This window comes from Octodon degus, unplaced genomic scaffold (genome assembly GCF_000260255.1).
Source record: "Octodon degus isolate 3935 unplaced genomic scaffold, OctDeg1.0 scaffold00016, whole genome shotgun sequence".
Taxonomy (NCBI): Eukaryota; Metazoa; Chordata; class Mammalia; order Rodentia; family Octodontidae; genus Octodon; species Octodon degus.
Genome location: NW_004524592.1, coordinates 6,994,859 through 7,020,975, shown reverse-complemented (window position 1 = coordinate 7,020,975; position 26,117 = coordinate 6,994,859). Strand labels below are relative to the sequence as shown.

General features: G+C 39.4%; 1 protein-coding gene across 1 annotated transcript in view; it reads left to right on the top strand.

Moving 5' to 3' along the window:
- The window catches only part of Unc80 (unc-80 homolog, NALCN channel complex subunit), a 270,597-nt gene that overhangs the window by 47,779 nt on the left and 196,701 nt on the right, over positions 1 to 26,117 (top strand). The window contains exons 8-16 of the mRNA XM_004626714.2: positions 5,893 to 6,154; positions 7,077 to 7,211; positions 9,130 to 9,346; positions 10,012 to 10,152; positions 11,466 to 11,734; positions 12,799 to 13,164; positions 18,390 to 18,536; positions 22,866 to 23,013; positions 25,488 to 25,636. Coding sequence (XP_004626771.1) covers positions 5,893 to 6,154; positions 7,077 to 7,211; positions 9,130 to 9,346; positions 10,012 to 10,152; positions 11,466 to 11,734; positions 12,799 to 13,164; positions 18,390 to 18,536; positions 22,866 to 23,013; positions 25,488 to 25,636 — 1,834 coding nt within the window. The remainder of the gene's footprint in view (positions 1 to 5,892; positions 6,155 to 7,076; positions 7,212 to 9,129; positions 9,347 to 10,011; positions 10,153 to 11,465; positions 11,735 to 12,798; positions 13,165 to 18,389; positions 18,537 to 22,865; positions 23,014 to 25,487; positions 25,637 to 26,117) is intronic.

The following is a 26,117-nucleotide window of genomic DNA, read 5'->3' as shown; positions in this document are numbered from 1 at the left end:
ATAGTTCTACACTAATTTTGGAGTTTTATACAAATTCCAAGTTTTAATTTTATTTGTAGTATAGTAAGTCATCTTTTACTTCAACTGCCATACTTATGTCTGACATTTTTTTTAAATGATAAAAATTAGTGTCAGAATAAAATCTTGAAGTCATAAACTACTTGTTACTTTATTGTTTTGCTCATCCATTATAAGCATTATAAGGTTACAAATATATACAGGAAATAATATTTTTTCTTTGATCAAAAAAAAAAAAAAAAAAAAAGACCAAACAGACCCAAACTGTAATTCTTTCCATCTGACTTGCCTACAAAAACAAGCCAACTAAAATATTCAAAATTCATCTTTGGGGAAAAACTTTGTTCTGTTTTTTGTTCTATGAGATTACTGCATTCAAACATCTGCGTGAATATGAATTTTTTGACACAAATATGCACACAGTCCCCTACAACGTACATACATCTACATGTATGCATTAGACATGAATCAATTGCACTTTGAAAAATCAGTCCAATCTTCTCTGCCTAGCTACAGGGATCAGTTGCCATGGAAATTAGAAGAAGGTGGACCTTTCAGCAAATGCTAATGTTACTGTGTCTTTATTGGAGGAGCTCTTGTGTTAATCGGAAATGAGAACTGTAATAACAAAGCAGTACAAATATCCTAGCAACAAAAGCTGTCCGCTTATATCAAACAAATCCAATTCATCATGTCTTTTACTCTGATCTTGCCAGAGCAGAACATTATTCTTCCCTGAACTCTCCAATCAATGAACAGGTAGCTAGTTTTTAAATTAATGTGAGATTTCATCTTTAATTACTGTAAGCAGAGACTTAATTTATGCTTCATTAAAACCTGCAGAGGGTCAAGCCTGATTTCCACAGTTCTCTGCCTCCAGATTGTCTGTTATTTCCCAGGTTCTTATTTGCCTTTGATGTTCTTTACTGTCATCTCCTAACACTTGAAATAACTTTCTTCCTAAAGACATCATGACAGGAAAGTAGATTGAACTAATTCTTACCTCTTCTAAAAGTCTTTTTCACCAGAATATTGTATATTTTATGAATATAACTTTTTTGTATTTTAGGGAAGGGTCTACAGGGTATTCAAGGTCTCAGTACTAGATTGGACTCATAGTGATCCAGCTGTTTACAGCCTCCCAAGAACTGGGCCCAGTCTCAATTGCTGTCTCAGCTTGATCTGGGGGGGCGGGGCTGGCATAGCAGGCCCAGGGATCGAACCCCTGGCCCCTGTGCCTGCTTGCAGGTGCTTTAATTCACTGAGCTATTTGGCTATACATACTATTTTGTATAATGCTATAATAGAATTTAAAAAAAAACTAAGAGAAGATGATCTATTTGAAGGAAGAGAAAAAGGGAGAAGAGAGAAAACAGACAGCTACTGTGGAAGGGCAGAAAAATCTTCAAAGGTGAAATAGTCAGAAAATATTTTTAAGTGTATAAAATATTGGAAAAAAGTAAAACCCATCTGTGAATCCATCTGGTATATATAAACATCATTAACATTTTGTATATGTGTTTTTCTTTATTATTTTTGCACATGTCATCTAGCAGGAAAACTATATTCCTATTTTTTCTTGAAATTTTCATTTTTTCTACTAAATAACTCATAGTATTATAGAATATTAGGGCTCGAAATAACTGTTCCATCATGTCATATACTGAGCTTCCCTTGTACCATTTTGATCCAGTTATGTAAATTTCCCTCACATGCTAATTAGCTTCCTAATTAAAATGACTTTTATCAGTTAATGACTAGTTAATTACATCTGATAATGATGTACTAAATGAAACCAAATTGATCATTCTTGCTTCTTAGTGACTATTCAGGACAGTACGACTCCAACTTAAACTTGCATAAGCTAGTATTTGAATAACTTTCCATTCAGGTAGTTCCATTTGTAAATATTTGCTGCAAAAAGTCTTGTCAGTTCATTGTTATTTAAATGGAGTTTTCTTCAATATTAAGCAATTCAAATTTGAACTTACTCAATAATTTTCAATTACACAGGTTACAGGCCTGCTTTTAGTCTCTGATAATAGCATTATTCATGAGTTGGGCTGTTCTGCCGCTCATCATATGAACTGACAGACTCTGTTAGAAGGTCTTTACGGCTTACAGGACTTAGCTAGATGGTACAATTATTTTCAAATAAACTGTGTGTACAGCCTTAGTCATCTGGTGCCCTCAAGAATGAAATTGTCAACCTATCACAGTTGTGGGGTTTCCAGATAGTAATTGTTCAGTTGTTGACCTAAAAGAAGAAATTGTGAATTTCAACTGTCTCTAGGACCACTGTCCTCCAATCTTATTAGAACTATTTAAGGAATACCTTTGGATACTGTTTAATATAAAGATTCCTGGACTCCAGCCTCAGAAAGTCTGGTTCAGGAAGCCTAGGGTGGGTGCATTTTTAACTCTGATCTCTTTTCTGTCCTTGGGGTAGCCATGGAAGAGGACCCACGTGCATCTCATGTAGAACAGTATATAATGCTGTGCTTGTGCTCTAGGGATGTGAAATAATTTGTGGGATTCTCTAAGTTAATAACTAGAAATATTTGGGTTCTTGTATGGGTAGAAAATAAAGAGTAAGTAAAACTACAACTAGTCTAGCTTCACAGAAAAATAATTCTGTGAAACTGCTAATATTTGCCTTTAATCATAGATTCCTCCCTCATCAAGGAAATAGTGGTCTTCACAGGCTCTTATAATAAGCCAGATGCCTGTCATGAAGGTTTGAAGACCTAAAATTACACAGCTGGTAGCCAGCCAACCCCATACTTTGTCATATATATATATATATATATATATATATATATATCCACATTGAAAAGAAGAATTCCTGTTTCTTTGGTATCTATGACAGGCTGGAGGAGTAGGTTAAGTAATTTTTATTTTTTTCCATAATTTTATTTTGTATTAGTAATTTTTTTCATAATTTTGTTGATAAACAGATAGCAATGAGACAGTTTCACATCAATCGCTAGGACAGTTTCAATAACTAACACACTGCATACATTCTTCTTAGTGGTTAATTGCTGTACAAGATGTGGACTTGAGGTCCTATTTACAAACACCATTAGAACAAATCATTCTATTCATTAAGAGAATGTAACTATATATCTATCCCATCCACTTTGAATACACAGATACAAAATGGACATTCATCTGTATACCCTTTTTTTCTAAGTTCCGTTATTTGAATATTATAGGTGTGTAAACTCAGCAAGTAATTTTTATTTTAAAAGAAAGAGAAATAAAATGGGGTTGAAGAAATGGGTAAGTAATGTAACCTGCTTAGGAAATGGTAAGAGATATGACTCAATGGTTTTTCAACTAGAAAAGTTGAAAGGATATTCAAATAAGCTTATTTACCAAAGAAACCATGGATTTAACACAAAAAAGTGCTAACTGTCACACTAGAGCAGGCATGACAAGAGTAACGGGCGCATCCAGATTTGTGGCCCTGTTGACTACTGTAAGGAGCTTAAATTCCATCCTAAGGACTACTGAATAGGAATTTATTGGACAGAGCTGCACAAGAGAGTAGCAGAACAAGGAAAAGCTAATCAGACTTCAAGCAGTATTTTCAATATGCCTGACGAGAGATGGTGATGGCTAGAATTATGGTGGTATTCATATGAAAAGCTGGTGGGAAGCGGTTGGCAAGGGAAACTATGGGACTCTGGGATGGATTAAAAGTTGGCATGTGCTTGATTTTCAAAGAGCATTCTGATGCTCTGAGACAAAAAAAAAGGAGAAATACTGGCATAGTATTACATAAAACTTAGCATATTGTAGAAAGCTTCCAACTTAACTGTGACTGCCAACCTAGTTAAATAACTATTACAGCACCAAATATGCTTGACTTTTAACCTATATTCAGCTTCCTACTTGTCAAGTATTAAAATGTTCAAAAATATTAAGCTATATGACATCATTAAAATTTGAAGCCATTTGAGCATAAGGGCAGTCACACTCCAGCACTATTTTTTTTTTTTTTTTGGTGGAATCGGGGATTGAACTCCGGCCCTTGTGCCTGCTGGGGAAGCGCTTATTCTACTGAGCCATCTCCCCAGCCCTCCAGTACTATTGATGAGAAGAAAATTAATGAAATGTGACAGGCTTCAGCGGGAAAGTAGAAACTGATGATGAAAATGATGTCTAGGACACCAGGCAGAACTTTTTCTGCCACCCACAATATGAAATATTTTCAACTAATGACTCTAAATAAACATGTGAAGGGAAACAAATGTTTAGCCAAACATATACAAACATATACATATACTCTCTGGTTTTTATTACATTAAGCTTAATAATGGCTATGTTCTTTTGAATGGAACCATGAATGAATCTTCAATTCAAAACATGGACCTGGAAAATTTAGGAAAATCTCACACCAAGTGCTTGTGTTTTGGAGAAACTTGCATATTGTGTATTGTATATTGCTTGTTCCATTTACTAGTTGATTCTGGGTACACAAATTTCTCTTTTGCATCATCTAACTTAGAAGGAAATTATGCATGAGGGCCAAGAATCAAATTTCAGTTCAAAATGCCCCCTTGGATCTCAGAAATTGTTTATATTTTGTCATTTATTGTCTATATTTCTTACTGAATTGCATGATTTCTAAGATGAATCTTCATATCCACCAGTAGTCATTTGGGGCTTTTATAATATGATACTATAAATTAGGTGGCTTATAGACAACAGATACTTATGTCTCACAATTCTGCAGCATAGAAGTCTGAGATTGGGGCCCAGAACGATCAGGTTCTGGGGCTGTATGCTGTCTTCTCATTAGACCCTCGCGTGCTAGGAAAAGAGCATGAGGCTCTCTGAAGAACCCTTTGGAAGGAAGTATACTAATTTCATTTGTGAAGACTCTGCCTTCATGATTTTATTATCTGTCAAAGATCCCACCACCCTTAAATTATATTGGGGGTCAAAAGTTTCTACTACAAATTTTGAACCATATAGACATTCAGTCGTACTAATTCAGTCCTCCAAATAAAATTTATAAAATAATGTATTATGCTGGATAACAGCTCAAAAGTATTTTAACTTCATTAAGTTGAACACTGAGTACTAAATATATCATGTGTATAAAATGAATAGGATTCTGAATTTTTAAATTTTTTTAGTTTGTTTTGCTCCTCACATGGATATTTAGCTTTAGAATTTTCAAGATGATTTCATTTTCCTTATAATAAAACTTTTGTCTAGAATTTTGCAAATTCCTTAATTTTACATAATTATTTTACATAATTATGTAAAATTATTTTATATAATTATTTTCCCAGTTGAAATTTTACATAATTATTTTCCCAGTTGAAATTTTACATAATTATTTTCCCAGTTGAAATTTTAAAAGAATAGTATAGTACAGTAGACAAGATACATATCATTGGAGTCAAACTTGATAGCATAGACACAAGAGAAACATCATGATGTGAACTTCATTTATTTCTGTAGAGCTGATTCTCAGCAACCAAATTACTCACCAGCTATGCCAGTTACTGGTGTTCCACCACGCCCCACTCACAAGTTTTGAAGTCTGCACCTTTGCAGACCTTGTTCTAACTGGAAAGCTAGTTTGCCTTCCTGCCCCAATGTCACTTTTGCCTGGCTGATTCATAACCATTTCTTCAAAACTTTTTCAAAGTCTATGCTTCTAGGATTTTTTTTTAAGGAAATGTTTTATGAAAGTGGGATGAGTGAGACCAGTTAGGAGGATACCAGAGTAAACCAGACAAAACATAAGTGATTGAGTATGTGAGTGAGCAGGGCAAGTGGAGCTGGACTCACTGCACTGCCCCAGGAAAGGTCTGACTGCCAGGGTCATTCTCTTCTTTCTGTCTTTGGGAACAGGGCCTCTCTTGTGATACCTCCATGCCAAAGGTCACGTTATGCCACCTACTTTGACGTTGCTGTTCTCCGCTGCCTGCTCCAGCCCCACTGGTCTGAGGAAGGCACTCAGTGGTCCCTGATGTACTATCTTCAAAGGCTGCGACACATGTTGGAAGAGAAGCCAGAGAAGACCACAGAGCCTGATATCCCCCTGCTGCCCAGACCCCGGAGCAGTTCCATGGTGGCTGCAGCACCCTCATTAGTGAACACCCATAAAACCCAAGTAAGACCAACTCAGTCTGTTGTTATTTGAGATAACAGGTTTGGCCTTCATGCAGTCTACTTTTGTCTTCTATGCACTCAGCTCTTAAGTGTTCTGGAGCTATTTGCTTGCAAGATTATTCTAGAGCCATTATCCATTTCCTTCTATTTCTCAGTCCTGGATCTTTTTGCTGCTTTTTCACTCTTAATTTACCATTGGAGGAAGCACATTCACTCACATCCTAATTAATTGTATTCATTTGTTTATCAGAATAATGAAAATTGCATCTCCTGGACAATCAATGTATCAGTAGCATTCTGACCTATAATATGTCACTTACATAAATATAATATAAATATAAAATATGCTACACTAGCATTTCACCGAATGTGATTTAAAATCTTTTGCATGACTTAAATTTTTCGGTGTCTCAATATTGTCACTGGGAATGTTACATTGCTTTTTGATACATAGTCTTGCTGTTTATACTAGATACTTGGAGAAATAAATGGGGAAGATACTGGTAGGTGATACCATATGAAAATTGATTTTTTGATGTGAATGTCTTAATATCAGCTGAACATGTCTTTCCCTCTTTCTCTTCAACAATATATATTGAAGATATAGAGAAAAATTTGACTTGCACGGTGTTCCAGTTTGGGGGTATACTTAAACTTGAGTCACCGGGGGCTGGGGAGATAGCTCAGTGGAAAAAGTGCTTGCCTGGTGAGTGCAAGGTCCCGAGTTTGATCCCTGTTGCCACCAAAAAAAAAAAAAAAAAAAAAATCAGTCACCAAAGTCTGAAAGTTTTGTCTGCATGTTTGAAGCCTAAGCATAAATATCAGACTCAAAAAGAAATATGTTCTTGTTAGTAGATATTCTATCCAGAATGAGTGTCTCTTTTAATGAATTAGATCATTGCCTAACATTTCTTCTTATTCAGGATCTTACACTGAAGTGTAACGAAGAGGAAAAGTCTCTTAGCTCTGAGGCTTTCTCCAAGGTTTCATTGACCAATCTGCGTAGGTCTGCTGTCCCAGACCTTTCTTCAGACCTGGGCATGAACATTTTTAAAAAGGTGAGTAGAATCACTTAGGCATTGTGATAATTTAGTAACTAAGAGTCAGTGGGCCCCGCTATGGGGTGGGAAAAGGAACTAAAGTTAATGAATAGCGATGGTGACCTACCTTTGTGTGGTTCAATTTGTTTCATCAATGATTTTACATGGCTATTCTCACTTATTCCAATGAGATCCTTATTCTCCCTGTTTTGCAGAGAAGAAATTAATCCTTAGAAATTGTGGGTAGCTTGCCAAAGACTGAGTCCAAACACAAAAACAGATCTTCTAGCTAAGTAATTTATGTGCTTCTGAATCCATTGTTCCATTTATATTTTTATAGGTGCATAATTAATCAAATAGAAAATACTAGACTATACTTAAACTCATATATTAGTAGTAGGTTTGCTTTTTGTTTCTAAAACCTTTTAGCTTCTTTAAATGAATAACATGAACATATTTTAACCTATAATCTATGAAGTTCAACTTGTTTCTAAATAAGCAGTCATGTCTGCCTCATTAGTAATGCAACAGTAAGCAATAACCACTGCTTTTCTAAAAATATTATTTGAGAGAAAAAACATATTTTACTACTCAGATGAGAATTTATTTTCAGAACCAGGGATTGAACTCAGGCCCTTGTGCTTGCCAGGCAAGCACTTATTCTACTGAGCCACCTCCCCAGCCCCTCAGATGAGAATTTTTGAGGAGCTTTGAGAAATCCAGGTGCCCCTAGCCTGTTCCCAGAATTAAATCAGAATTGCTGAAAGTTACGCCCATTCATTAGTATGTTTTAAAAGCTTTCTGAGGAATGCTAAACTCCTCGAATTTGTTTGGTAGAAACAATGAGTTTGTCCCAATGTGTGTATAAGGGATGACCAAAACTAAGGTAAATGTTTAAACCCCTTAAATTATTCTCCCTTGCTTTGAGCACACTTATCCCAGAGTTCTTGCCACTTTACAAAGCAGTCCTGGATGTTCTCTTTGATGAGTGTCTTTGCAAAGTGAGAGAAAGCGAAACGCAGTGAATGTTGCTGCCAGATGCTGCCCAGAGGAAAGGCAAGCTTGTAAAACCATTGCAGCGTGTCCGCATCCAGCTCATCCATCAGCCTAACAGCAGGTGACTTCCGCCTCTTCTTCCAATCCAAATGACTATGAAAAGTAAATATTTTTAATTGATCCAGGGCTCTGAAGCATAAAGATATGGAAGGTGCTCCTGGCCTGATCCCAGGCCATACCTGCGTCAGAAAGTGGCAAGAATGAAGTGATAAGTGTGCTCAAAAGGAGGGAAAATATTTTGAGAAGGATTAGTGGTAATGTATCTTTTACTGTAGTACTTTTAAAAAAATGAAATATTCCCTATTGTTTTCAACCACACCACAACAATCCAATGTTCTGTCTCAGCTTTGACTTTCCTTGCAAGCAGTGTGACATGTATTTGAGATTAGCTGACTGGAACAATTGGTTAAGTCTTGAAAACTGAACAAGAGGCATGCTGGTCCAAGTATCATTCATGAAGTCTGTATTCAAGTTTCGACCCGCATCAAATTCTCCTGCAGACTCACTGCGTGCAGCACACGTTTCTGGCCTGCCCTCCTGAGTTTCTGATGCAGACGTCTGTGCTTGAGTGTGGGGATCTGCATTCCTGACAGTTGCCAAGGGAGGCCAGTGGTGCTGTTCCATGGACCCCTGGGAACTGCTACTCCAGCCCACCCAGCAGAAGCACCTAGCCAATGTGGGACCCTCTACTTAGTATCTTTTGCTCTTTTAACACATTAAGGAACTCTCTCCTTTGTCTAGTGAATGGCATTCAGTGACTTCCTGGGTCTCTGCTCCCTGGAACATTTCCTGTTTCACTCTAGGATGTGGAGCCCACAGGGAAGCAAGCTGCCACCTTTCCTTTGCCCTGCACCTAACCCCTTATCTCTTGCCACTACAGTTCAAGAGCCGAAAAGAAGACCGAGAAAGGAAAGGCTCCATTCCATTCCACCACACGGGGAAAAGGAGACCTCGGAGAATGGGTGTCCCATTCCTGCTTCATGAAGACCATCTGGATGTGTCTCCCACCCGCAGCACATTTTCCTTTGGCAGTTTCTCTGGGCTTGGAGAGGAAAGGCGTGGCATTGAGAAAGGAGGCTGGCAAACTACTATTTTAGGTGAATGCAAAGGCCTTCCTGAGTAGGTAGAGTTTGAGGGACCTGTTTATCAATCTTAACTGAAGAATCTCTGCAAAGCTAGATCTTTCTTGAATTGTTTAGCCAAGAAATCTGGGCCTACGTGCAGGTTTTTCAGTGCTTAAATGATGCAAGGTTTTCATAGCCAAACAAACACAGATAATTAAATTAATTATGCAGGAGTTCTGTATAATTAGCCAGGTAATGGTCCTGTTTCTTAAATCATGCAAAAACATGGCCTTAGAGGGTTCTGCACGTTACCTTTCATTTGTTAATCTAAAGACAAAGTTTTAATTTCACGTTGTTGTTTAATAAAGAAGCTAAGCAAAGAAAAAGCAATGTCCTCTTCCCATTTTTGGATGGCATATTAAGGGGTTAGCTTCAAACCAGGAGCTGACAGCTAGCAGGGCCACAGCAGATGGTTTCTGACATGTGGCTTAGATTGGGGCTGACCTTATCACAGGCATTTTCATCAATCATGTTGACCTTGAGTATTCCTGAGGCAAGTTCAAGTCTTGTTCTGTTGGCTGGGCTTTGTGCTCTCCCTAAGAGTCCTCACTCAGGCTGCTGTCTTCTGGAAAGACAAAGTCTCTGCAGAGAACCTTTCAGATGTCAAAAGCCTCTTGCGTTGCTCTTGTCCATCTCAGGGAAGCTGACGCGGCGGGGCAGCTCTGACGCAGCCACTGAGATGGAAAGCCTGAGCGCCAGGCCCTCCCACTCGCATCACACGCTGGTGAGCGACCTTCCGGACCACTCCAACAGCCATGGCGAGAACACTGTCAAGGAAGGTACATGCGGACAGAGCTTTGCATCTCCCTTTGTCCTCTCACGCCACTTCCCTTCTGGTTGTACCCTGTACCTTACATTTTTTGAAAACTGGCATTTTTGCCTTCCATCTTTTGATAACTTACTTGTTAGCCCATCTCAGCATATCCTGGGTAGCAAGAGCTGTTGGATACCCACTCTCCACACCACATCCCTCTCTGCTGAGAGAGCAAGGAGCAGCACCCCATGTGTCCCTCAAATGATCATAGCACTCCAGGGCTCGAAAACACTTTGGAAAACGTGGAGATTGTGGGCATCAGTTGTCTCTATGATTTGTGTCAGCAGGACTTGTACACCTCAGTGGGGAGGGAGGTCACTGCCTTCTGAGCCCACACAGCCCCTTCTCAGATAGCCCCTATTTGAGGTAAATACCTGTGTGCTCCCAGCAGAGCTAATATGCGTCTCTGGATGGAATCTAACTCAAGCTCTTATTCTTTTTTTTTTTTTAAACCAGTGTGTGCCTTTTTTTTTTGTCTGTGACACATGGTTGTTAGGTTGACAACTTTTTTATTTATTTATTTATTTATTTCATTTATTTATTGTGTGTGTGTGTGGCCAGCTCAGCCCACCAGGGGGCGGGGCTGGCTGGCATGTGGTGCTGGGGGATCGAACCGTGGTCCCTGTGCTTTGCCAAGCTTGTTTCAAGTAGGTGCTTTAGACCACTGAGCCATCTCTCCAGCCCCCTCAAGCTCTTATTCTTTACTCAACGGAATAATAAATTCCTTTTCTTATTCTTATGCTCGCAAAGAAGCATGAATCCAATCTGCCTTTTCCCTGAACTGTATTTCAGATATTGAGTGACACCTGTTTGTTGCCACCACCAAGTCATACTCCACTACTTTTAACCAAAGAGGAATTCTTCTTGTTTGTTGTTCTAAATACATTAGAACAAAACAAAATAATTTGATAGTCATAACCTCATGGGGCAATATTTTTACTAAAGTAGTTCATATCAACATAATCTGTTATCTACACGTCATTAAAATCTACCTGTTATTATCAATGAAGTCAGTTAGGCAACAGGTAAATCCTAACCTGAGCCTTAGGGAAGCCGGTTGCCATTCAGTTTTGCTGTACCTTTTATTGTTCATCAGCTATTATATGGCCATTACAGCATCAGCAGCTCCGTGGGAATTGACAGGAACTTGAGAGTACAAGTCAGACGTCCACAGAAGCTCCAGCTATGGCGGTGACATAGCTTAAGTAGCAGTGTGACTGCCTAACTGATGTAGCCGGGTAATACGAGGAAAACTGAGGAGTGTTTTCCTTTTCCTAGTGCGATCTCAGATCTCCACGATCACAGTTGCCACCTTCAACACCACGCTGGCATCCTTCAACGTGGGCTACGCAGACTTTTTCAGCGAGCACATGCGGAAGCTTTGCAACCCCGTACCCATCCCAGAGATGCCTCGTGAGCCCCTGGCGTGCGCCAACCTGCCTCGGAGCCTCACGGACTCGTGCATCAACTATAGCTGCCTGGAGGATGCAGAGCACATCGATGGCACCAACAACTTCGTCCACAAGAACGGCATGCTGGATCTCTCTGTAAGAAGCACAAGTTTTCTTATAGAGGCTTGAAAGCTATGGACTGCTTAGTTCAGTTTTTACAAGGTTGGCTAAAATGGCCATACAGATGCTTAGAAGTACTCAATCTGAAAATCAAAAAGTTGTCTGTCAAAAAAAAAAAAAAAAAAAAAAACTTCATGGGTGTCAACTATTCCAGGTGTACCTTTTGTCTTCCCCCGTCATTGCAGTACATTACATCTGATCTCTAAAATTTTATAATCCAAAATTATGAATGAATCTCGAATATATACATCATACAAATATACATGGGTTTACTTTTGGTAAGGTTCATCAGAATAAGGGTTTTTTTAAAAAAAATTTTCTTTTATTATATAAACAACAAGACTACATTCCCCCTGTGTTGCCAAAGAAATGAATATCTGAGTCGTTAAAAGAGTTAAGTTTGCATGCTTAACAATGCCTGTTTTGAACATAGTTATTAGCTATGAAAGAGTTTTTATATCTTAAAATTATAGTCCACAAACATCATTATTGCGCATTAGGGAAGCAGGGTTCGCAAATAATTTAAAGTATTAAAATTAATAACGACTCATAATTTAAACATGGAAACACTATGCATTTGCAATTGAAGGGTAAATAGTGATGCAACTGTGAATGCCCAAATATTTCTCCATTAAGCACATAAGCACTCATGCTTTAATTCATTTTGTGGAAGGGAAAGCTAGATCACTGGAGCACTGATTTTAAAAATTAGTCAACCAGATTTCCATGCAGACAAATGATTTCTGTCCCTTTAACTCACTATGCTTCAGTATTTTCATGACTGTCTCCTTCATGGCAGGGTTTGGAAGGCTTACTTGAGACAGTGTGTGTTTTTAATTCTTTTGGTGATTTATATTTATAGTAAGCATGTACACAAAGTTCCAATGCAATTTGGACAAAGATATCTGAAAATTGTCTGAATTATTTATGCTCAAATCCACAGAACAACCTAAGGAAGGGGATTAAATAGAATAACCAAATATATCAGGGAAGGAGTACAGGTAATTTCATCATCTTGAATTTGTCTTTGTCTTTCACAGGTGGTTCTGAAAGCTGTTTATCTTGTTCTTAACCATGACATCAGCTCTCGCATCTGTGACGTGGCCCTAAATATCGTGGAATGCTTGCTTCAACTTGGGGTCGTGCCCTGTGTTGAAAAGAACAGAAAGAAAAGTGGCAACAAGGAAAATGAGGCTGTGGAAAAGAGACCAAGTGAAGGAACTTTTCAGTTCAAAGGGGTATCTGGAAGTTCCACCTGTGGATTTGGAGGCCCTTCAGTTAGTGGAGCTGGAAATGGAGGAGAAGAAGGAGGAAGTGGAGATGGTGGACGTGGAGGAGGTGATGGAGGAGGAGGTGGAGGTGGTGGAGGTGGTCCTTTTGAGAAGAATGATAAGAACCAAGAAAAGGTATGACTGAACCTCCTTCCATGTCCTCCTGGAAAAATTTCTTTCCAATGTTTGCTTGCCCAAAATTTATTAATGCAAAATAGCAAGTAGTCATAAGAACAAGAAAGTTGTGGTTGTATAAATCTCTTTATTAAGTTCTTAGCAGGCATGGGTAGAAACCATTTCTTGAGACTACATTCTAAATCAAAAACCCATCACCAGACACCCAGTGTCAGAACTAATTCTTGGTCATGTTATTTCTGCAGAATATCTTAGGTACGTTAGTATAGTAATTCTAGGTAAGACTCCAAAGATGTTCTCTTTCTTTTTTTAAAAATTTTTTATTTTATTTATTTTTTTTCTTTCTCTTTCTTTCTTTCTTTCTTTCTTTCTTTCTTTCTTTCTTTCTTTCTTTCTTCCTTTCTTTCTTTCTTTTCTTTCTTTCTTTCTTTCTTTCTTTCTTTCTTTCTTTCTTTCTTTCTTTTTTGATGTTCTCTTTCTCAAGACATACAGAGTCTAAATCTGCTCAGGCTACCATAGCAAAATACTATAGTCTGAGTATTTTATTTTTTATTTTTTGGTATCAAGAATCAAACTCACAACCAACCTCATGCTTTCCAGACAGATATTGTGTCACTGAGCTATATCCTCAGCCCAGCATGAGTGAGTGCTTAAACAACAGAAATTTATTTCCCACAGATTTGAATGCTTGAAATCTAAGGTCCAGGTGCCAGGAGGGTGGGTTTCATTCCAGGGCCTCTTCTCTTGGCTTCTAGATGACTAGGCAACTGCAGCACCGTGTGTTCATGCTGCCTTTTCTTGGCGTATGTGGGAGAAGAAAAGGGGAGATGGAGGCAAAAAGAGAGACAGATAGAGACGGACAGACAGAGACGGAGCACAGGCGAGAGAGGATCAACCCGGCATCAGTATTTCTTTCATGAGACTAATCCCACAGGGCTGGGGTCTGCATAGCTGACCTCATTTCATTCCAATTACCTCCAAAAGGCTAATTTCCAATATTTCCGTCATTTGGGAATTAAGGCTTCAATAGAGTAATTTTGGGAGGACACAAAGAAGCAATATAATTTCCTTTAATATGAAGTTCCATTTTGATATAAGTCACACATTTTCAGCAGGCAACTTTAACCAGAGTTAGGGAGAAAACCAGGCAGGAGTTTTGCCTGTTGAGTCTATAGATCTGATTGGCACTGGTTTGGTGCAGGAACAGTTCTCCTAGCTGCCTTCCTCTTGTGCCTCCCTGTGCCAGAGCTCAGAGGCTTTCATCGTTTTGTTATTGATTGTTTCTAAATTTCATTTCCTCTGCTTTGGCAGCACCAGTTATGATCATATAACTTCAGCATTCATTTTGCTCTTTGAGCTTAAATACAAATTACCACACTTTAAATCCATGCAAGTTAACACCAATTTCAGTTCGAGACTAGCCGGAAAATGCTGCTCAGAAATTGAAATCAAGAACAAATTAGAATTGGGCCTGCAAGATAGCCTCAGTGGTCTAAAGTACCTGCTTAGGCAAGCTTAGGCAAAGCACAGGGACTGCGGTTCGATCCCTGGCTCCACATGCAGCGCCAGCCCTGCCCCCAGGGTGGACTGAGCCGGCCACAGAGAGAGAAAGAAAGTAGAATTTTCAATAGGAAGCAATCTCATATCATATCCAATGTTTATAAAAGATTACACTATATAGAATTCTACCATCTGCATACATTATATAAACTGTAAATCACCTATTATGTCCTTATAGGGTGTTATGTTCTTATATCTGAATAAGGATTATAGAATCCCTTCCTCTTTTATAATTTCCTTTCTCTTTTCAGTCCCACGTAGCACATACTTAATTCGTATTTATCATCTGAGTTTCTTCATTACCTGGCTTTCTTGCACCTCTCCAATATCCATGGACTCTTTTCCAAATATTCCTGCTTCGATGTTATTGGCTTTCTTTCTTTCTTTCTTTCTTTTTTTTTTTTTAATGTATTTAGTACAGGGTAACAGGTTCTCACAATACAGATCGGACTTGTAGTGATTCTCCTGTTTTCAGCTTCCCAAGCGCTGGGATTACAGGCACGTGTCACCACGCCAAAGTCTCAGTCACCATCTCAGCGTACCCCAGGGCAGGCACAGCAGGCCGGGAATTGAACCTTGGTAGGGACCAGGTTCCTTCCTTCTATAATTCTTAATTCTAAGCAGGCCCTTTAGTCCACTGAGCTATCTGGCTGGCCCTTATTATTGAATTTCTTATCTTTTCCTTTAGGATTTTCTTCTCCTGTCTAAATCACTTATCTAGTATCCTAGACATTGTAACTTGACACTGTAAATACTATTGGATTCAACATTGTCTCTGTTGGTCAATATGGGGTGTTTCAGATGATGTAACTCTGAAAAGAGTCAGCAACAGATAAATACTGTGTATCCACTTAGTTCACAAAATAATAATATATATGTCTAGTACAAAGAATTTATGAAATGAAACCTGAGAGTAGGTCAAGTGCCTAGTGTTTGTAATTTACAAAGGTCTGCTTTGCTCTAGAACCATCTGTTACTTTCAGTGGAATCAGAGAATTTATCTAATTTTGCAATCTAGTAGCATAAGAAGTTTGGGGAAATTGATCAAGACCAAAAGGAAGGTCAAATTTGTTTCTGCATTGACTCCTGACCTAATCCTGAGAGCTTCAAACATTTTCTGATATCTGTGATTTCTGCTTGGAGCTTTATATGTCTTTCTTAACATCTCCTATGAAAGCAACATAAATCCCAAGGACATCTGAAAGATTAAAACCTGAGCAAATATTTATAAAAAGCTCTCAGAACTAGAGAATTTTTTAAGGAACATACAGTAATTTTAAAATATATATGGCCAGCAAGGTAGCTTAGTGGACTAAATACTTGCTTAGACAAGTGCACAGACCGGGGTTCTATCCCTGGCACCACAAGCTGTGCAGGGCCCTTCCTGGGTGTGTTGAGCTAGCCACTGAGATTGGGTGTGGTGGCACATGCCTGTAATCCCAGGGCTCGGGAGGCTGAAAACAGGAGAATCCCTTCAGATCTGAGCTTTTTAGTGAGGCCTTGTACCAAAATACATTAAAATAATAATAATAATAATAATATAAAATATCATACAAATTTTTTTTCCAAATGAGCCCTTGTTCTGAGGCACTGCTTATCTGATTGTGTTTTTGTCTGTGCGCTGCTCACAGGCTCCTGACTATGGGAGCCAGTGAGGACTGAAATTTGATTCAAGCTCGGTTCACAGAGCTGCTCATCTGAGGTCCAGTCCACCCAGAGGGCTCTTGTCTAATTCATCCTCCAAGAGGCGATAGTTTTTTCAGTGTACATAATGATGCCCCAGAGGACAGCAACAACCCACATTTAGAAATAGCAATTAACACTTGTTTTCCTTTTCGGATGGGTCTTACATGTTTTGACTGGACTCTCCCATCTCCAGAGACAGGTATTACGATTCTCACTGTGTAGAGTCGAGTGGCTAAGTAGCTTTCCTAAGGTTATGCAGTAACGAAATGTTAGCACTAAGACTTGAATCCAAACTAAAGACAATTTCTTGGCCAGTAATTATATCACGAAAGAGAGGGCTCTGGGCCCAGGATGGCTGTGCCATGCAGTCCTTGTGTAACGGGGACATGTGGCGCCACACTCCCCCCAGTTATGCCGTTAACCACTTCATCAGAGGTAGGCTGCCCTGAGGGAAACAGCATAATGCTGGTCTGGTGGAGGCTGCAGCTGTCCAGCTGGAGCTCAGAGAAAGGATATTTTCTTCCTGCAGAGAGAATCAGCTGGGCACTGAGAGCTTAGAGAAAGAATATTTTCTTCCTGCTGAGAGAATCTCTGGGGCTCAATACTGTCTCCAATACAGAAATTTATAGATAGCAAAAAAGGACCAATTAGAAAACACTGGGGGAGAAGACTACCCTACCACATTAAGACAGATGATAATGTCTAAATAGCTCCTTAACTCTTTCACACCCTGCTCACATTGAAGTACTCCCTCCATATGTGGTCCCAAAGTTTATGTGTCATCCTGACTGTATGACTAATGAAAAGAGCCTCATTAGTGAAATTGACATTTCACAGCAATTCTCATCTATTATTTCATTTACACAACAAACCTGTAAAGCAGAAAAAGGAGCTATTGAGGTCCTTAATCCACAGGCAAATAAACTAAAATGCAAAAGACAAGATAAATTATGTAATATCATATGCAAGTAAGGACAAAGGGAGAAGGAGCTGGAATCCCAGGGCCACTGTGCATTGCTGAAGGCTGAGCTTAGCTAGGAGGCCTGAGGGTACCCTGGGCTCAGCAGCTTTCCCTAGCAACAGTTTCCTCACCCTTCCTCGGAAGTATAGTAACTCAAGGCAGTTCATTTTGGGGGAACCATGCTCTCTGCTCACAAAAAGTGAGGAAGAGGGCTGGGGAGATAGCTCAGCAGCATAAGCACCTGCCTGGCAAACAAAAGGTCCTGAACTTGATCCCTGGTATTGGGGAAAAAATAAAAAGAGAAGACGAGAAACAGCAAATGAGAGGGTGATGTCAACTCTCACAGGAGAACTTCCTGTCTAGCCTCAAGAGAAGAATCAAGTTGCGTGTTTAGAAAGTTCTAGATATCCTCATTTGGCTTATGCATGTATCCTACAGGATAGCAAGAGAATATAGTCAGCAAAATTCCTCAGAAATGTCAGAAATCGTCATGAGATTCCAAAGCTTCAAATACAGGTCCATTCCCAAAGTTGAGCAGTAATGCTCACCTGGTGGCATTATCCGATGCCTTCTGACAAGGATAGTTTGTATGTAAAGCTTTTTGCCTTTACCTCTGACAGTCCCACAGGCCTTTCCAGGTGGCTCTGCTGATGGTCTGACAAGGATACAGAGCACCACTAATGATGAACTGTTTAGAGCTTTTAGTGATAACACACAGCCAACTGCAGCATGCATGTCATAGTTTCACCACCAGACACAGAGCTTATCTTCTAGTAAAGAAATCTATGATCATATCCTTTACTACCAGAGGATGTTTAAGATGTGATTTCTTTCTTTAAATTCAAGTAGATTTTAGAAAACTGAGTTTGTTTAGCCCCAAACAATTCTATTTCCCATTTTGCAGGTGCAAACCATATAAACTTTATTTAAGTCATAAAATACGTAGACTCTTAGTGACAAAGGGATTTCAGTGATAAAGTAAACTGACTGCTCCTTGTTTCTTGACCATGGGCATTAGGATGAAAATACTCCTGTAAGCAACCATAGGCTGGCCCTCACCATGCTCATCAAAATCGTGAAATCTTTGGGATGTGCCTATGGTTGCGGAGAAGGACATCGAGGGCTCTCTGGAGATCGTCTGAGACACCAGGTATTCCGAGAGAATGTAAGAGAATTAAAGTAGATTCCATTTCCTCACCCTCTTCCCTCTCTCCAGTTGAGAAATTAGTCCTTTGACAATGAGGGTCAGCATTCCCTAAAATATACTGTGCTTCCTGAGGATCACTGATGCCATCTTAGGGTGGCAGTATTCCCACAATATATCTCAAGACATCTAAAACTCAAGTTTAGGAAAGTTATTGGAAAAAAGTCTTCTGCCTCCTGCCTAAGGCAGGCCAACTACCTGTTGGTGAAAAAATGCATAATTGGAATGCATGAAGGGCAGTTTGAAAGAGCTTTGCAGAGATGGTACATTCGGCAAACTCTTGATGGCCTGTGACTAATGATTTTTTAATCATCTGTCTGGGTTGTAGAAGCATATTTTATATAAGAGAAAGGGGTCAAAGTTAAGACCTAGTTTATTGTTCTTACTTAGATATGGAAAATGGCCCTTATTGAGACAAAACAGGACTATAAAAGTAGCCAGTCATTTTCTGGTTGCTTTGCCTGAGAATGAACCTCGACTTCCAGATATCTGCAATCTTACCCCTCTGAGCTGTGTGAAACCGGAAACTCTGCACATATTCTGCCCCAAGCATAGCTCTGTCCTGGAATGATGTCTTGCTCTAGCCCATTTTTCTTTGCCTCCACTAACAGCTCCATTTCCCATCTGATCTGAACACCAATCTACTTTTGCAGCAATCCTGAGCTGGGACAGTTTCCTCACACGTACCTTTGAATTGAAATGGTAAAAAGATACTCTCTTAGCATTAAGGATTTGATTCAAATCCAAGTGCAGAAAACGCTTGAGCAGATCTTGGCAGAGATTTGGGATCATGTCAAAGTCTAACAGCAGCTTATTTTGCCTTGGTGTTAGGTTTTGTCATGAAATGTTCACACAGTATTAGCATGCTGGATTTCTTGCTTAAGTGTCATCTGTCATCTAGCTATTCATCTTTCTTTTGTATTTTGCTATGTGTTATTATTGTGGTTTATTGTGTGTATAGGAGGGTTATAGTCTAAGTAATTGACTTCAAAACTCCGAAATTCAAACATTTTGACCAAGATCAAGATTTTCAAGTCCAAACATAAAAGTCAAAGTAATAATAAAGGTAACAGAGAGTGCATACTGCTTCCATCTTTGCACATATGTATGCAGTTTTTGACCTTTTCAGTTCTGACAAAGTATGAAATAAAGCCTAGAAGGTTAAATAAACAGCACCACTCCTCAGGCAGGAGAACAGTTTCCTGAGATGAAGAGCTGAAATGTAATTAAAGAGGGTCATGCTCTAGTTGTTGGTACACACTGGCTCTGACAACTGTGTCTGGTCCTTGTGGATTTGCAGAATGCTAAACTGGTTGGACCGGGAGTGGCCAATGCTTTCTCCAAGAGCGTGGCATGCTTTGCTGAGCTTGCCCAGCTACTTTCATATCTAGCTTCCAGCTTGGCCTAAAAGGACAATCCCTTTGTCCCCTTTGGGCTTGTTCCAGGCTCATTGGAGAGGCCATGTGTGCTAATCCACGTTCAGTAAACACATTGTCCTTGAGATACAAGCTTGAGAGACTCCTCTGAAAAATGTCTACTTCAAGAAGTTAGTCACATATTTTTCTACCATTAGATTTTAAGAAGTTACCTTTTCAAAAGAAGTTAAGAATGTTTCTTCATTGTAGCAGATCATAGTCTCTATACCTTTTTAAAAAAATAGTACTTACTGATACCCATTAAAATGTTTTTATTTATTTATTTATTTATTTGATACATGGTGGTGCTACACAATTCTGACTTGTAGTGATCCTCCTGTCTTAGCCTCCCTAGTGCTGGGATTACAAGTATACATCACTCAGTTCTGGCACTGGCATGGCATGTAATACCAGGGATGAAACTCAGGACCTTGCGCTTGCCAGGCAGGTGCTTGTGCTGCTGAGCTATCTCCCTAGCCCATTGCCTAGTGATTTAATCACATAACCCTGCAATCCTTCTTGGATCATTAATGTAATCATTACCTCATAGTACCAAAGTATGGAAAAGGAAATCACTTTTTAACACATTTGTATCTCCTGAAGATTTTAAGATATTCATTCAGAAGCTAAATATTTAAGCCTTGACAATCTTATTTTAAACTTGAACTTCCACTAAACTCATGTAGAACATATAGATAGCCTAAGATCCTTAAAGAATGCATATGACATTATGCCTCTTTGGTGTATTTTATAGAGAACATGGAATAATCTGTACTTAAGGATTTTTCCAATCCAGAACTTTAAAAGAAATATTTAAATTTTAAAAATATAAAAATATTATAAATATTAAAGTTAAATTCTTTATGGACCAATAATTTACTTCTTTGTGCAGAACATCTTTTATCTAAGTCTTTTGCAAACTTCAAACACAGCATGTATTTTGTAAGAAATAAATTAATAAAATATATGAATTTACTTGGGATCTGGAAAGTAATGAATTCTCTGGGAATAAAAGTACTTACTTTTAAACCTGCTCATACATAGTAAAGAAACAATTTTTAATTTTTAATTAGACAAAATAATACCAAAACAGTTGCCAATTGTGTAGCTATTTCCGACATTCCTTTTTTTTTTTTTTAAGTTTTGTCTTTCCTTCTCAGAATTTCCAAATATCTTTCTCTTGGGCTTTATCAAAACTATAATGCAACTTAAGTTGTCTTCTGGGTCATTACTATGATCCCATCAATAAAGTTCTGCTTCTCAGATACTTCCTTCCTAATCTTACTCCCATGCCCCTGTTTGGTCCTGTGAAGTTCTCTATCCTCCGTTATGGAGACCCTCCCCTAGCTATCTCTCCTTTCTTGATACTTTGCCCTTTTATTTCATCCCAAAGACTTCTGCCATTTCCTCAACTCATTCCATCATGTTGGATTTTCTTGTATCTCTTTGGTTTACTATACTTTTTTCTTCCCACAAAAAAACCACTTGGAGCCGGGCAGATTGCTTGGCAGTCTAAGTGCCTACCTGGAAAGCACAATGACCCAAGTTCAATCACTGGTACCTCATGCCATGCCAGCCAAAACTGAGCATAGTGAGACCCTGTATCAAATAAATAAATGAATAAAAAAATTTAAAAAAAAATTGGCATCCCTTTATTACGGCTGGAGAGATAGCTCAGCGGGGAGTACTGAAAACAGGAGGATCAAGTCCGAGCTGTATAGTGAGACACTGTACCAAATACATAAATTTTTTAAAAAAGAAACCAACCGATCTCCTGTCAGTCATCTTAAATCTTTTTTTTTGAAATGAGTGGCACATAAACACATTTCCCAAAAATATCATTTTCTGAACTATTGATGAGACAAATATATATCACAGGAGAAATAGCTAGGTTAAGAGACAAGGGCCTGACTTCTAGTTTTTGACTATAATTTGTGGTATCAACTTGGAAAGAGTTCTTGGCTTCTTTTGAGTTTTGTTTCTCTTGACTGTGATAAGGGAATACTCAGCAAATCTCGGAGACATAAAAGTCAAACATGACACATGCACATGTGAGCAATGTGTTTTAAACAGCAAAACATCACACAAAAGGAATTGTTCTTTTGGTAGTAGAAGAGAGCTGGCAGGCCCTCAGCACTCCCAGGCAGTGTCACCATTTTATTTGCTACCTTCTGCAGCTAATAACTGTCACTTCATTGGTTCTGGTGGCAGGATCTGTACCCCCTTCCTTTACCAGGTGGCAAAATTATCTGTTGGATCCTAAGAATTAGACTGTTATTTTGAGTAAGTGTGTATAGCCAATGATCGTTTGACTTTCATACTTATGAAGCTAACTTCTATTTAAATACCATATTTTCAGAACCAAATTCTTACACATAAATAAAGAAACTAGGCTTTATTTTATACTTCTTGTGTGTTTCAGCATAACAATGGAACTTACTTCCTACCTTCTTTTCTCTCACTACCTCTCTTAAATCTATTTACTTAATATGTACTCAGAGTAGGCGTGGCACCCTTGCACGAAGCCTCATGAGTTGCTAACAATTCTATCACTTATCCCAGTTTTAAATTTTGTATTACATTCATTAAGATCTTAAAGTCTTGATCTTGGTGAAAATACTGAACTCCTCCTGGGGTTAGACTTTAGCTTTGTGTTTTTCCTGAGGAGTGATTCTTCTCTATTTAAGCTCTCAGGGATTGCCCAGTCTATCTCTGCCCACTTCTTAGACAAGAGTGGCTAGCAGGATGGTTTGGCACCAGCCAGTGGGGCTGGGAGGGATGGAAGTCTTGCTTTTCTGAAAGCTTCTGTGTTGGACTAATATCTGTAGCTTAAGCTGGTACTTTTGACTTTTTCACTTTTCTTCCTTCATTGCAGGCCCAGAACTGCCTCACTAAACTATACAAGCTAGATAAGATGCAATTCCGACAAACCATGAGGGACTATGTGAACAAGGATTCTCTCAATAATGTAGTGGACTTCTTGCATGCTTTGCTAGGATTTTGTATGGAGCCAGTCACCGACAGTAAGTAAAGCTATCCCTGAGCACTAGGAGCAGTCGGTGTGAGGTGAAGCAGGTAGTATTTCAAGGGCATACTAAATATGTAAAGGCAGGATTTAAAGAAGAGATGTGCACACATGCATGCACCTGTGTGTGTAATAGAGTATAATCAGAGGGGCTGGCGAGATAGCTCAGCAGACCAAAGTGCCTACTTAGGCGAGCTCAGGCAAGTGCAGGGACTGCGGTTCAATCTCAGGCACCACAAGCTATGCCAGCCCCACCCCCAGGGCAGGCTGAACTGGTCACAGAGTCCGGGCATAGTGGTGTACACCTGTCATCCCAATGCTGGGGAGGCTGAAAACAAGAGGATCACTATGAGTCCAAGCTTCATAGTGAAAACCTGTACCAACCAAATACAATTTTAAAAAATAGAGTATAATCAGAAAGCCCACATATCATCTTTGATGGCACATTTTGTCCTAGAGGACAACTTAGCTCTGTGAAGAAGAACTTGATAAAGCTTGTGGTATACTCACCATAGCTCTCCAATCTTTATATTTCTAGTCATAGGACTGCTGTGTCACATAGGACTTTCTCTTAAACAACTTTCACTATGAATCTAGAGACAGGAAATATATTTATTAATTAAACCAATGTGAAATGAGTATATATGATGTGTCAGGCACAGTACCTGGCAATTTTTTCACAATGTAAAACAGCAAAGAGAGAATAAATACATGTGGTTGCGGTGAGAATAGAAATAACATGAATTTTACATGTATATATGGGTTTAATTTTTTAAAACTAAGCAAAAGTATCCATACACAGGCTATTTTATAGCTCCAATATAGAGATCTAAATTACTGCCTTAGGTTTTCCATCGTGAGGACATAATACTTATAACTTAAAGGAGGAGATTTTAGTGTGGCTCAAGGTCCGATGGGTTCAGTCCGTGGTAGTCTGATTCCAAGGCAGAAATATCATGGGAGAGCAAATTGCTCAACTCATTGTGACCAGAATGCAGAGCAGGGGAACAGTGCCCAAGAGGAGCTGGTAAGGGCCCAAGTATAGTACTCAAGGTTAGACCTCCATAACTCACTCTGACACACACAAGAGTGTGTTCTCATGATCTGCTAGGAATTTCTTAATCTAGTTAAGTTGATACATCAAGATTAACAGTCTCAATTATACTGCATTTATAATAAACTCAACAACTCTTTTCGTATCATTTGAATGCAAATGTAGTAACTGAAGGCTTTTATTCATATTACATGTGAATATTCATTGTTAATTAATTTATATTAACAATGGACAGTGCTTGATAAATTTTGCAGCAGTCTTCCTGGTTAGATCCCAGGCTTTATTGTTTGATTCTAACATTGAAAAATATTGTTCATCTACAGAAATATAATCTATGTTATTTTGAATTACTTTGAGCCAAACCTATTATAAACTTAAACACCAATGAACTGAGGATTCTAGTTGAGATCTCCAAGAGAAATTCTTGCTTCCAAACTAATATTTTTTAAGTTATATGAGATAGGAACTATAAGCATAAACTGAAGTATTTCTTTTGGTAATGTAAAACCTAGAAATAACCCCATCAATTGGCACATACAGTGAGAGGTTGGTAATAAAATGTGTTACTTTAAGGTGTGTCCTCCTGGGATTCTTGAGATGTGGAAATGGTCGCAGTGAACGGATCAGCCAGATGGGTCCTTGTGGGATAGTCTTAGGCTGGATCTGCCCTCCCCACTGGTAGCTCACTAGTTCTACAGAATTCTCTGAGGAGGCTACTGAACACCTGTGCCTGGTGGACCATGTATGGATCTGTGAAACACTGGTGTAAAACACTGTGGAGATGAATGAGCCCAGTTCCTGGTATGAGTCGGAAGGGGGCACTCAGAGGGGTGTTGTAGACATTCTCTCTCCACATATCTAAGAAGCTCCGGGGAGCATTCTGCAGCAGGTGGCAGGATGTTCTTTTCTCCCTGTCTATGTGAGGCCCCTCCTTGGGCTCCTTTCTGCTGCTTCCATTTGGTTGCTCAGCTGGCTGACCCTGCCTTCCTCCACTTCTGACACACTGAGCAGTTTCCCCTGAGTAGCCAGCCCTCCTCCTCACCACAAAGACTGCATCCAATTAACTTTCTCCATTAAGGGGACATTTGGCAGATCACTTTTTAAAAGAGAGCACCTACTTAAAAACTACTTTAAGCCTAAAGGCAACAGGCCATCCCCTTTCCTTTGGCTAAGGCTTAGCAGTCAAAATGCTCTGCCAGTTTTGTTGGAAATGCTATAGAAAGACAGGGAAGAGTATGACTCGTTTGTTCCCAAGTTTGTGTAAAGGTTGTTAAACTGGCCACCTTTACTCTTCTGTTTCTGTATTTTGTGTATTTTTTTTCCTTTTTCCTGTATGCAACATATTTTTACTTTCTCACTCCTTCAGACAGTGTAGTTTAACAGAAACTTTGTCTGTGATGTGTGCCTTTGCATTCCAGACAAGGCCGGGTTTGGAAACAACTTCACCACGGTGGACAACAAATCCACAGCCCAGAACGTGGAAGGCATTATCGTCAGCGCTATGTTCAAGTCCCTCATCACACGCTGCGCTTCCACCACCCATGAACTGCACAGTGCCGAGAACCTGGTGAGTCGCTCCCTTCTTCCCGCAGGAGCACTGGTCAGCGCTTGCAGGTGGACCTGAGCAAGACAGGCTGGAATCTTCCCCCAGACCCCGCAGTAACTCACAGAGAGGTTTTGTCAGTGCCTTTCTCCTTGTTCTTCCCTGCCCTTGCTGTAGACTGACTTCTCCTTCATCTCAAAGCTTGTGTAGCGTTTGGTGAAATCCTTGCAAGCTAGTTTGAGCCCTTCAGAAAGAAGGTGATGATGGGCCGGCAAAATAGCTCAACGAATTAAAGTACCTGCTTAGGCAGACCCAGCGGCTGGGATTCGATCTCTGGCCTGCCATGCCAGCCCCGCCCCCGGGGCACGCTGAGACAGTGTTAGACACTGGGCATGGTGGCGCACACCTGTGATCCCAGCTGTTTGGGAGGCTGTAAACAGGAGGATCACTACAAGTCCGATCTACGTAGTGAGACCCTGTAGACCCTTCCCTAAAATACAAAAAA